The sequence below is a fragment of the Arvicola amphibius genome, chromosome 10 (genome assembly GCF_903992535.2).
Source record: "Arvicola amphibius chromosome 10, mArvAmp1.2, whole genome shotgun sequence".
Classification (NCBI taxonomy): domain Eukaryota; kingdom Metazoa; phylum Chordata; class Mammalia; order Rodentia; family Cricetidae; genus Arvicola; species Arvicola amphibius.
The window spans coordinates 46,049,428-46,063,014 of record NC_052056.1 but is presented as its reverse complement, the minus strand read 5'-3'; the positions used below and the strand labels follow the sequence as shown (position 1 = coordinate 46,063,014).

At 38.5% G+C, this 13,587-nt stretch overlaps 1 protein-coding gene across 1 annotated transcript in view; it reads right to left on the bottom strand.

The window, feature by feature from the left end:
* The window catches only part of LOC119824238 (cell surface glycoprotein CD200 receptor 5-like), a 40,405-nt gene that overhangs the window by 9,020 nt on the left and 17,798 nt on the right, over positions 1-13,587 (bottom strand). The window contains exons 3-4 of the mRNA XM_038344393.1: positions 1,110-1,169; positions 50-370 (exon numbers count right to left, since the gene is read on the bottom strand). Of these exons, the coding sequence (XP_038200321.1) occupies positions 50-370; positions 1,110-1,169 (381 nt within the window). The remainder of the gene's footprint in view (positions 1-49; positions 371-1,109; positions 1,170-13,587) is intronic.

Below are 13,587 nucleotides of genomic sequence, written 5' to 3'. Positions count from 1 at the left end.
CTAAAATCTGGTGACCTGAAATAGCACAATATGAGACCATGTCTCTTACCTAGCACTTGGAGGTAATAGCTCTTTTGGAAATTTGCAGTAGGTGTTGCTATGTCACATGAATATATCCCTTCATGATTGAGCGTCACTGCATTTATCAGAAGGTCAAGACTCGGGTCAGGTGTGGAGTGCCAGGAGATTCTACTGTCCATACAATAATACCATTTGTTGATCTCTTTTGTTTCTACTTTGTAGGATATTCTGCAGAGAGGCTGATCTCTTGAGGCTATGAACCACATTATTAATACTGCTTCTGTCATGGGAATAGCAGGGCAGCACAGCAGAGCCTCAGCACCCATCTGTGCAAACAGTGTAGTGCTAACTAGACACACACACAAAGAACAGGAAAAGGAAACATGTGTTAAGTCTGTCCACAACAGCATATATGAAATTACAATAGAACATTGCTTAACTTATAAATGTCTTTCAGATATATTCAATTTTTCTCAATTTTTTTTGTTTCTGTGTGTTCAATCTATAGAAGTTAAATACATTATTCACTTTCTAAAGTAAAAATTCAAGGTCTGTGGACTACACACATCTTACACCATAAAGCCTCCTACCTCCTGTGTACTGACTTAGAGTCTATGATGGATACAGGTTTGCTGAGTGGTGATTGCTCAACAAATTACCTGCTATAGTCACCAGTGACAAAAGAGTCAGTGATGTCACCACCTTAACAGGAACAGAAGTCGCTGTGAATGAGCCTTGACTCTGATGAGCATTGTATCAACCATCTCAACTGTACCATTACAGTGTCACTTGCCTCTTTGGGGTCCTCAGGTCCTCACAAGTCACATCAAATAAAGGTCATTTAATTAGATAGTGAAGGGTCCTTTAGCACAGACTCAGGAAGGTGCTCATCCCATAGCCTTTCTTACTCTAAGACAGCAAAGGTGCAGAGGCCATCGTTCAGGGTCCCTCCTGCCATAACTCTCACATCACCAGATTCTTCCATTCATCCTACAACTCTCCAGAAGCCAAAGCATTAGGTACTGTTTCTAAGCAAGGTGAAGTTTCCATTCCCTCAACGCTGGCCACAAGATAAAGAAGAACAGTACCTTTTGCCTCAGGTAATGAACCCTTCTGTGATGTTTGATTCCCATTTGTACAACTTGACTCTAGAAAATATTTAAATAAGAATGTTTAAATGTTTAAATAATTATAAAGCAAGAATTAGAAGTTTAACCATACCTTCGAAATTACGTTCTTAAGCTATTAATCCATTCTTTCCCATTTATGAATGACCTTAGTTTGTCAAATAGTTTGTAGAGTAACCTTGCTTTCCTTCTTCCAGCTCCTTGATAGGTCCAGTGTATACATACCACATAAAATATCTTGGTTAAACTCCTTTCTCCACATGCCATTCCCTAATTAAAGCCAGAATGCTGGCCATAAGATAAAGAAGACTAATGCTTTCTGTAATGGGTAAGAAACTACTTTGTGTCATTTGAATACAATCCATACCTGAATATCTTGACTATAGAAAATATTTAAATAAGGGTTTTAAGTATTTAAATGATTATAAAATAGTAATTAGAAGTTGTATCATCATATGTCAACATCTATCTCAACATTTTTAAAAATAGACTTATTACATCCTAAGAAAGTATTTTTATTTTATGAGGAACCTTATTTTGTCAAAAATTTGAAGTGTAGCCCTGCTTTCCTTCTTCCAGCCCCTTGCTGGTTAGGCATAACACGTGATTTGAAGTGATTAAACTCCTTTCTCCAGATGTCATTTACTCATGGATATTCAATCACACTGTTAGCCCAAAGTCTGCATTTGCATTGATTAAATAAAAATAACCGTGGTTCAGGAGACTGACTTAGCAACTAGTTGACAGAAAGCAATCACAGAGCAGCAGAGGGCATGAAGAAACAGAAACACAGGAAGTAGTAGGGAGAAATTTGGAGTGGCACATCTTTCTTTGTTTTGATATGGAAGGGCAGGACAGGGGCTTTTTGGAGACACCAGCAATGAGAGGTTATCTAGTTGTGACCTAGCCTCTCTGAACTAGCAGATTTTCAACCAGCCTTTGAATCTTGAGTCTGATTTATAAACAAAATATAGAGATTTAGTTAAAGTGATCTTTAGTGGCAGTGAGAGACAAGTGCCCACAATAACAAAATTTCTGCCAGGCTGCCACCCTAGTGGCTGGTGATAGAGAAGCAGGCCGGTAACTGTGGAGTAACAGTTTTTGGCTGAAATAGCAGTTGATTAAGGTGCAGATACAGTGCCGAAATTTAACCAACATTTGGTGCTCCAGTGTGCGGCAAGATCACGTATATTTAAACGAGTAGTCATTAGTGGGTCACACTATTAGAGAAAGATTAGAAGATGTGGTCTTGTTTGAAGAAGTGTGTTGCTATTGGTGAACTTTGGAGTTTCAAGAGCTCAACTTAGACTCAGGGACTATGTCTTCCTACTGCCTTCAGATTCAGACCCAAGTATAGAACACTCAGCTGCCATGTCGGCCTGCCTGCTTCCATTCTAACAATGATGGAGGTAATGGAGTAAGGCTCTGGAACTGTAATCAAGGGCCAATTAAATGCTTTTCTTTATAAGAGTTGCCTTCTTCATGGTTTCTTTTCTCTGCCTAACACAGATGCTTTCAAGAAATAAATAAAGAGACAGGAAGAAAAGAATAAAATTATTTTGTTACCCTAACATATTTGTGCTACTATGAGGCATCATCGTGTTTTCTAATAGTAGAACTGAACTAATTCTAAATGCACAACTCAAGTATAAAAGAAAAAAATCCTATGCCAAGTAACAAGAGACAACAAAAGCACATAAGATCTTCAATTAAAAACAGAGAAGGATACAAAGAAAACTCTCTCTGTTCCTTGAGAACCAATTCCTGATGGTCCTTCCTAGCATGAAGACATAAGTCACAAAACAATACCACACAAGTTTGGAATTATGATTAATAAAAGGGTTATTTATTTGAAGGAAAAACTTACAGATTACCATCCTAGACAACAGTCCTCTGCACGACCAGGAAAAGAGGTCTAGTAGCCAGAAGCAGAGTCCGAAGCAAGGGAGAGAGCAGCAGAGACCATACCCAAGTGGGCTGGAATCTTAAAGGCTATTGGCTGAAGGAGCAGAAGGAGCTCCCTTTTGTTTAAGTAAGAAAATTCTAAACCTACTACAAAATTATATACAATAAGAACAAATATCCTATTCTAACTAGCTTAAGTCTTGTATGATAAATAACTTGGCCAAGTCATGAGAGGAAAGTAACTACATTTATCTAGTCTTCAACCCCATCGAAGATCTGAGAAGGAAAATAATGTTACCTGAGTAATTAGGAAGTGCGATCAAACAACTTCCAAAACATGCACCAAATCACAGAGACAACTGGCTACCTGGGCAATCACCCAAAGTCATGTTTGCAACATAGAAGCAACCAACTTTGTCTAAGGCCTAGAATAACTGACAGATTATTTTTTTTTCTTTCTTTTTTTTTTTCTTTTTTTTTTTTCTTTTTTTTTATATTTAAAAATTTCCGTCTCCTTCCCTCCTCCACCCCCCTCCCTCCCCTTCTCCTCCCCCTTCCCTCCCCTCCTTCTCCCCCTTCCCCCCCTCCCCTCCACCCATACCTCCCCTCCCTCCCTCTCAAGGCCAAGGAGCCATCAGGGTTCCCCACTCTATGCTAAGACCAAGGTCCTCCCAACTCCCCCCAGGTCCAGGAAGGTGATCAACCAAGCTGAGAAGGCTCCCACAGAGCCCGTCCATGAAGAACAATCAGAGCCCAGAGCCATTGTCCTTTGCTTCTCAGTCAGCCCCCGCTGTTGGCCACACTCAGAGAGACGGGTTTGGTCGCATGATCCATCAGTCCCATTCCAACTGGAGTTGGTGATCTCCCATTAGTTCTGTCCCACCGTTTCCATGAGTGAACGCACCCCTCTCGTTCCTGACTTTCTCCCTCATGTTCTCGCTCCTTCTGCTCCTCATCGGGACCTTGGGAGCTCAGTCCAGTGCTCCAATGTGGGGCTCAGTCATCTTCCCCATCTGTCGCCAGCTGGAGGTTCCCTCACGGTCCTGACTTTCTTTCTCATGTTCTCTCTCCTTCTGCTCCTCATCAGGACCTTGGGAGCTCAGTCCGGTGCTCCAAGGTGGGGCTCTGTCATTTTCTTCATCTATCGTCAGGTGGAGATTCTTCTTATTATCTTCTCAAGGATCCCAAACTTATAGGCTCGATGTCCTTTAATCATGGCTAGAAACCGAATATGAGTGAGTACATCCCATGTTCATCTTTATGGGTCTGGGTTACCTCACTCAGAATAGTGTTTTCTATTTCCATCCATTTGCCTGCAAAATTCAAGATGTCATTGTTTTTTACCGCTGAGTAGTATTCTAGCATGTATATATTCCACAGTTTCTTCATCCATTCTTCCACTGAAGGGCATCTAGGCTGTCTCCAGGATCTGGCTATTACAAATAATGCTGCTATGAACATAGATGAGCATATGCTTTTGTAGTATGATTGGGCATCTCTTGGGTAGATTCCCAATAGTGGAATTGCTGGGTCCTAGGGTAGGTTGATCCCGAATTTCCTGAGAAACCTCCACACTGCTTTCCAAAGTGGTTGCACAAGTTTGCATTCCCACCAGCAATGGATGAGTGTGCCCCTTACCCCACAACCTCTCCAGCAAAGGTTATTATTGGTGTTTTGGATTTTAGCCAATCTGACAGGTGTAAGATGATATCTCAAAGTTGTTTTGATTTGCATTTCCCTGATAGCTAGGGAGGTTGAGCATGACCTTAAGTAACCGACGAAAACAGATTATTTTTAAAGGCAAGAAATTTTTCAAAACTGTCTTACCGTGTGGTGGCAAGATTTGACAATTCTGCTTATCCATCTCTGGATACTATGTATTTTGTCGGTAGTTGAGGTATGGGCAGTTCCTTGCCCAGAGGCCGGTTTTGCCAAGAAGAGGACAAGCTCCAAGTGGAGTGTCTTTGGTGCTCAACAAACTCTTGGGAATAGATCGGTGTTGCCAGGAGTGATTGTGTCTCACTATCACAGAACTCTAAGTTAGATTAAATTTCATTTTCTACAGCTCTTTGAAGAGGTTGAAGATTATCTATTTATACAGAATATCATCCCTATGTATCTAAAGAACCTGATTAGTCTAACTATAAATATGACAAACATAGATGACTATTGATCTATAATTCCTAATACCTATATAACTTAAAGACTAAGACCATAGACAACTGTGCAATAAATGAGGACAATGACCTCCAAATGTGAATAACATATAAGTATCTTGATCAGAGGTAGAAATGTAAAGTGCAATATGGTAAATATATATACCAACACCTAAGCAATATATAAGTATCTTATTCAGAGGCAGAAATGTACACAGCAATATGGTAAATATATACATATACATCAATACATAAAAATGTTTTAAACAGAGGTAGAAGCATGCATGCATACACTATACAATATAATTTAACTTTGTATCCATATATAAAAATCTATACCAATGTAGTTGTCTATAAACAATAACTCACAAATACTAATCTATTATCCCATCATCCAGTTTTTCCTCTTTTTTCTTAAAGATCCCTGAGCTTATAAAATTCCTCCCCAAAATCTCAACCGTGATCAACCCCTAAATGATGTTCCTAAACCCGAGGACAAATTTTGCTGGGAGAGGGGACGTCATCCACTAGAATTACTTCCAGCTGTCATGGGGGTAACTCTCTTTCTAGGGGATCTTGTGAAAGTAAAATGATGGTTAAATTTCAAGATTAATATCTGGTAATATTGAAATAGTCTCTGAGTATTTTGTGGAGGTCTGGCCAGAATGTTGTAAAAGATGTGCAGCAGTTTAGCTAACCAAAAAGGAACAGTCTTGTGCAGCTGGTACCCAAAATAAGTCTTGTAGTAGTGATATCAGTATCATGATGTCATATCAACCAGGTGGAGTTCTTGTTATGGAGCCCCACCTTCTTCCTGGAAACTTCAAAGATTATTGCAGGAAAATTTATTGTTCATTGTGAAAAACGTAAATATTAATTATATAGACATATACAGACATATATATTTAATGAAAGGTATGATAGATATGAAGAAAAGCAAAGATGAAGAACACCAGGTAAAGCCTCCCTTCCATCAGGATTATGCCTTCTTTGGTTTCCACTGACCATCCCCTCCTGGGCTTCCATTCCCCACTCCTTGCTGAATCTCAGCCTCCCACACCAGCAGACATTCCCTGTGAACACACCAGCCAAGCAGGCCAGTAAACCAGGCAACATACAAATATCACACTCTGAAAACCTAGGAGAAACAGAAAGCAAAGAACATAATATGCACTCAACAAAGACAAACCCATAAATAAGCACCTAGACCTATAATCACCCCCAAACAAAACTGCCTAGATGCCAGACTAAAATTACAAACACTAACATGTAGGACAATATGTCGACACTAGAGTCCTGCTATCCTATGATAGGAAGCCCTGAATATTTGAACATATCTGAAGCACAAGAAAAAGACCTAAAAACTAACTATATGAAGATGATAAAGGTCCTTAAGGATGAAATGAATAAATTCCTTAAAGAAATACAGGAAAACACATTGGAAGGAAATGAAGAAATTCCTTGAAGAAAGTTAAAAACACATATGAGTGCACACGTGCACAAGCAGTCAGGTCAGAGTAATAGAATAAATCCAGTAAAAAAAGACATGAGAAAATAAACGGTTGACAGATATGAATAAAATTGTTAAAGACATAAAAGTTAAAAAAAAGTAATAAAGAGACCCAAACTGAGTAATTTCTATAAATTTAAAGTTTGGGAATATGAACAGAAATTACAGAGGCAAGTTTCACCAACAGAATATGAGAGATAGAAGACAGAATCTCAGGCATTAAAGATACAATAGAAAAAATAGTTATATTAGTCAAAGAAAATGTGAAATCTAAAAAATTCTTGACACAAAGGAAATCTGGGACACCATGAAAGACCAAGCATAAAAACAAAAAGAATAGAGGAAGGAAAAGACTCATAAAATATTTTCAAAAATATCATATAAGAATCATTTCCTAAACAAAAGAAGGAGTTTCTTGAAAAGGTAGAAGACTACAGAATGACAGATAGAATAGAACATAAAACAATATTTTCTTGCCACACAATAATTAAAATAAAAGACATATAGAACAAAGAAAGAATGTCAAATGCCACAAATAACAAATATAGACAGATCTATCAAAATTAAACTCTACTTCTCAATGGAAACTCTAAAAGACAGAAGAGCCTGGACAGAGATCTTGCAGAATCTAAAAAACCACAGATGCCAGTCCAGACCTATACCTAGCAAAAGTTTTAATCACAAGAGTTATAGAAAACAAGATATTCCATGATTAAGTCAAAATTAAATAATAATTATTCACAAATCAGTTCTGCAAAAGGTGCTAGAAGAAAAACTCCAACCTAAAGAGGTTTAGTACACCCATGAAAACACAGGAAACTATCTCACAGAGCAAAATCAAAAGAAAGGAAACACACACACACATCACACCACTACTTCCATGACCACCAACAAAATAACAGGAACCAACAATCATTGGTCACTGATATCTCTCAATATCAATAGTCTCAATTCCTCAATAAACAGACACAGATTAGTTGAATGGACACACACACAAAAATAAAAACCAGGATTTATACTTCTGCTACATCCAAGAATCACATCTCAACACCAAAGATAGATATACCTCAGAGTAAAGAGTGGGAAAAAGACTTTTCCAGCAAACTACCCAAGAATCAACCTGGTGTATCCATTCTAATATCAAATAAAATATACTTCAAACCAAAATTAATCAAAAGAGATCATAAAGGAAAATCTAATAAGAAAATGTTTTAATTCTGAACATCTAACCACAAACACAAAAACAACCATCTTTGTAAAGGAAAAATTACTGAAGCTAAAATTACGCATTGAAAGTGGGGGAATTCAATATCCTGCTCTCACTAATGGGCAGGTCCTTCAGACAAAAAATAAATAAAGAAACACTGGAGCTAACAGCTAGTGGGCCTAACAGGTTTCTACAGAACATCTCATTCAACACAGAAGAATATGCATTCTTCTCAGCACCTCGTGGAACATTCTCCAAAATTGACCATGTACTCATTCATAAAGCAAGTTTCAACAAATAAAAGAAAATTTAAATAAACTCCTACATCCTACCAGACCACCACAGATTAAAGCTGCATTCCAACAACAAAAGCAATACAAAGCCTACAAACTCGTGGAAACTGAAGGCCTCTTTACCAAACGACTATTGGGTCAAGCCAAAAATAAAGAAATTAAAAACTTCCTAGAATTCAATTAAAATGAATACACAACATAACCAAATTATGGGACACAATAAAAGCAATGCTAAGAGGAAAAGCCATAGCACTAAGAGCTTACATAAAGCAATTGGAGAGATCTCATGAGCAACTTAACAGCACACCTAAAATCTCTAAAACAAAAAAAAAAGCAAGTTCACCCAAGAGGAGTAGATGGAAGGAAATCATCAAACTCAGGGCTGAAATCTGTAATTGTTTGTTTTTTACTTTTATTCTTTTTACTCTTTGGGCCTCTTTTGTTCTTTGGAGGCTCACCACCCATCTCCCAAATAAATCACACAGTGGCTTATACTTTCTAATAAATGCCCGGCTTTAGCTTAACTTGTTTCTTGCAAGCTTTCCTTAAATTATGCCAACTAGATTTTTCTTCTGGGCTTTTTTCTTTCCTTCTTCATATCTTACTTTCATGCTTTCTCCATGCTTGGTTGGATAGCTACCCCCTAGCATCCTCTTCACCTTGTTCTCTTTCTCCTTTTTTCCCCAAGATTTCTCCTTCTATTCATACTCTCTGCCTTCCAGTCCTGCCTTTCTTTTTTCCTGCTTGAGATTGGCCATTCAGCTTTTTTTTAGATCATCAGGTGTTTTAGACAAAGAATCACATTTTCACAAAGTTAAAAATGCAAATATAAACAAAAACAACACATCTTAAAATAATATTCTACAACAGAAATCAATAAAATAGAAAACAAGGAATCAATGAAACCAAGAGTTAGTTTTTTGAAAAGAGTTGTTAAGATAAACCCTTATTTAGACTAACTAAAAATCAGAGATAGACTATTCAAATAAATAAAATCAGAAATAAAATAGGGGGTTGATTTCATTGGCCAATGCAAAAGAAACTGCCTTGAACTTTTCATAGGGTAGAACTTAGGTAGGCAGGAAAAAACAGAACTGAATGCTGGGAGGAGGAAAACAGAGTCAGTGAGAAGCCATGTATCCTCTGCCTGAGATGGATGCTTGTTAGAATCTCCTGTAAGCCACTGCCACATACACATACACAGATTAATGGAGATGGGTTAAACTAATATGTAAGAGTTAGCCAATAAGAAGTTAGAGCTAGTGGCCAAACAGTGTTTTAATTAACACAGTTTCTGTGTATTTATTATGGGTGTAGGCTAGCTGGGTGGCCGGGACAAACAAAGGGTCCTCTCCCTTGCAACAGTCCTGTACAATAAAAAAAAAAATCTTCTCAAATATCACCATTCTTGATTTCAAATGACAATAATAAAAATAGGCATGTTCATCAATGGTATTCAACCAAAAACCCAAAATAAATACACTCTTCTAAGGACACCTGATTTTTGCTAAAGAAATCAGAAATATACACTGGAAAAAATGAAAGTATCTTCAACAAATTGTGCTGGCCTAACTAGATGTCAGCATGTAGAAGAAGGCACATAGATCCACATCTATGACCCTGCACAAAACTCAACTTCAATTGGATTAAAGGTCTCAACATAAAACCAGACACAATAAACCTAAAAGAAGAGATAGAGGGGAATAGCTTTGAATGTACTGGCACAGAGACATCTTCCTGAATAGGACACCAATAGCACAAGCACTAAGGACAATAATCAATAAATGGGACCTAATGAAACTGACAGGCTTCTGTAAATCAAAGGATGCTGTCACTAGGACAAAATAACAGCCTACAGAATGCAAAAAGATTTTTACAAACTCCACATTTGACAGAGGGATAATATACAAAATATATAAAGAATGCAAGAAACTAGATATCTACAAACCAAGTAATCCATTAAAGATGGCATATAGATCTAAACAGAGAATTCTCAATAGAGGAATCTCAAATTGCTGAGAAACAGAAATATTCAACATCTTTAGCTGTTGATGGAGAATGCTTGTTCATTTCCCAGCTGCCCAGACCAGAAATAATCACACTGAAACTTTCTTGATTGCAACACTGCTTGGCCAATGACGGTAGCATATCTAGCTAGTGCTTACATTTTAATAAAACGAAAATTTCTATTACTTTATATTTTACCATTGGGCTCATGGTTTACTGGTTTACCTGGCACGTGACTTGCACCTTTTTTCTCCAGCAGCTACTTGGCATCTCTCTAGCTTAGTAGCCCATACAATGAAATGTCTCTCTGTATTTAGCTCACTTACAGTCAAAAAATTCAAAGATACCACAATAATATGTATAATCCAGACTCTCTGTGAATTTTCCATTTTTACGTGACTTATTTTTTTGTTACTCCTTTTAATCTATGACTACCTGTACTCTGCCTCTTTAAAAACTTTACCATTTTTTAAAGCATTAACTTTATTTTATGACTCTCGATATTCTTTTTCTTCTCTCTTCCAAGTCTACATACATTTATCCAACACTATGTCTTATCTGAATTTGTCTTTGTTGCACATCTGTAATTCTTTACTGTCCAGGAGCACTTTTTAAAATGCTAAGTGCTTCTTAAAACTTAAGCTGTGCCATTACTATGGTATTTATGGTACTTCCTGCTTGCCAGCCCAGTTCAGCATGATGGAGCCACTTGTACCTCTGAGAGCAATGCACATAGCCCCATTCTCAGGCACACAGCCAGTCCATGCTGCCATTTTGCAAACTGCAGCAGTCTGCTCACAAATCCCAGTCAAATGCTCTGTAGCCAAACCTCTTGCCTGAGTCAGAATTCATGCTGGTAGCATGACCCAGAAAGCCAGCATTTCAAAATGGCATGGTTTCTTTTCTGCTACAGCTGAATCAGGAAAACTTCTCTTAAAGGATTTGTGACATGCTGCCAGCAAACAGCAAGAAGCTGTGTTAAACTCTGTATTTTTCTGTCTAGAATTCCTTTTCAAGCCCTCTTAGATTTTAAGTTGATTTTAATCAACCACATTGGCACCAATTTGTTGCATGGAGGCTGCTTGTTGGTTCCCAGCTGTTTGGCTAGCTTAGGCCCAAGATAATCAAACAGAAACTGTATTAATTAAATCATTGCTTAGCCCATTAGCTCTTGTAGCATGAGGGCCTGCTCACTGGTGTTTCTGTTCTGCCCAGTTCCCATAGTTATTAGGTCCCAAAGAAAAACACACAGAGAGTCTACATTAGGTTATAAACTGATTGGCCCATTAGCTCAGGTTTTGTATTAGTTCTTAAACTTATATTTATCCCATTATTCTAATATATGTTAGCCACATGGCTCAGTACCTTTTATGGCAGGATAGGTCACATTTGCTTCTTCCATGGTCTGGGCAGGACTAGGGGGAATGGGCTTCCTCCTTTCTAGAATTTTCCTGTTCTCATTACCCCAACTCTACATCCTGTCTGGTTGATTCACCTACACTTCCTGCCTGGCCAATCAGCATTTATTTAAAACATGATTGACAGAATACAGACAATTCTTCCCCACCACTTCCCCCTCTTTTTTTAAACAAAGGAAAATATTTATAGTCCATTTATTGGGAATGTGAGCATAGAACTCCAGGCTACTTCCTGTTGGTTGGGGGTACTGATAATCTTATGGGGACGTAAAGAAAAATTAGAATTATGATCAAGTCCTGACTGGAGTATCCTGTGAGTCTTGATCATCTCAGGCAGCAATCCTGAATCGGTTCTGGATGTAGAACTCAGACATCTGGGCCAACTGTTCCTACTGGAGATTTCTCAGGTGGCCTTCCTTGATCAAACCTGATTTTTCTTAACTCAGAATGAATCCACAGCCTCTCATTTCCTGTGAAAACAAAAGCAAAATCTCTTCTCCAAAGTAGCATCCTTTTTACTTCAATTTTGAAGTCAGGGTATTGTCAAAATACTTATCTTGGATTAATTCAGCAGCATTTATAAGCAAATGTCTTTTAGCAGCTGTTGCTCCTTCCTCAGCATTCAAACAATTCAAAGAGCACATAATAACATTCAGTATCATAATAATGTGTATTTTTCATCTTTATGTGGCTTTATTTTAACCTCTATTTCTTTTATTTTTACTTTTTGGCTTTTTGAGACAGGTTCTCTGTGTATCTTTGTCCTGGAACTCCCTCTGTAGACCAGGTTGTCCTTGAACTCACAGAGATCCACTTGCCTCTGCCTCCCAAATGCTGGGATTAAAGGTGTCAGCCACCACACCTTGAACTCACAGAGATCTGTCTGCTTCTGCCTCCATTGGGATTAAAGGTGTGTACCACCACACCCAACAACTCTCTTTATTTCTTTTTTATTTTAAGGACTTTAAGCTTTTTAATGAGAACAGGAGAATTCTAGGAAGGAGGAAGCCCATTCCCTTCAGTCCTGCCCAGATCATGGAATATGCAAGATGTGACCTATCCCACCAAAAAAGGTACTGAACCATGTGATTAACATATACAAGAATAATGGGCTAATGTGAGTTATAAGAGCTAATACAAGCTGGGCGGTGGTGGCACACGCCTTTAATCCCAGCACTCGGGAGGCAGAGGCAGGCGGATCTCTGTGAGTTTGAGACCAGCCTGGTCTACAAGAGCTAGCTCCAGGAAAGGCTCTAAAGCTGCAGAGAAACCCTGTCTCGAAAAACCAAAAAAAGAGCTAATACAAAACCTGAGCTAATGGGCCAATCAGTTTATCAATATTACAGACTCTCTGATTTCATTGGGGCTTACCGGCTGTGGGAACTGGGCAGGACAGAAACCCCAAAAAGCAAGCCATCATGTTACAAGCTTGATGTAGGTGTGTCTTCTATCTGATGATTTCATTGGATAATTAATAAAGAAACTGCCTGGCCCATCTGATAGACCAGCCCTTAGGTGGGTGGAGTAGACAGAACAGGAAGAAGGAAGTGAGATAGATGGCTCAGTCAGATGCCACACCTCTCTTAAGTTAGTCAGACTGCCGTGCCTCTCCTCAGAGAGAGAAGACAGACGCAATGAAGCTCCAGCCCAAGATGGATGTACGCTAGAAACTTCCCGGTAAGGCACCACTTTGTGGTGCTACACAGATTATTAGATATGGGTTAAAGCAAGAGATGTGAGAATTAGACAATAAGAGGCTAGAAATAATGGGCCAGGCAGTGTTTAAAAGAATACAGTTTCCGTGTAATTATTTCGGGTAAAGCTAGCCGGTGGCCGGGAGCTGGGGCGGCGGGAAGGCCGAGGGAAGGCGGCCCGCAGCTCCACACTACACAAGCTCTAGTTTATTATTGGCTAACTCTTACATATTAATTTAACCCATTTCT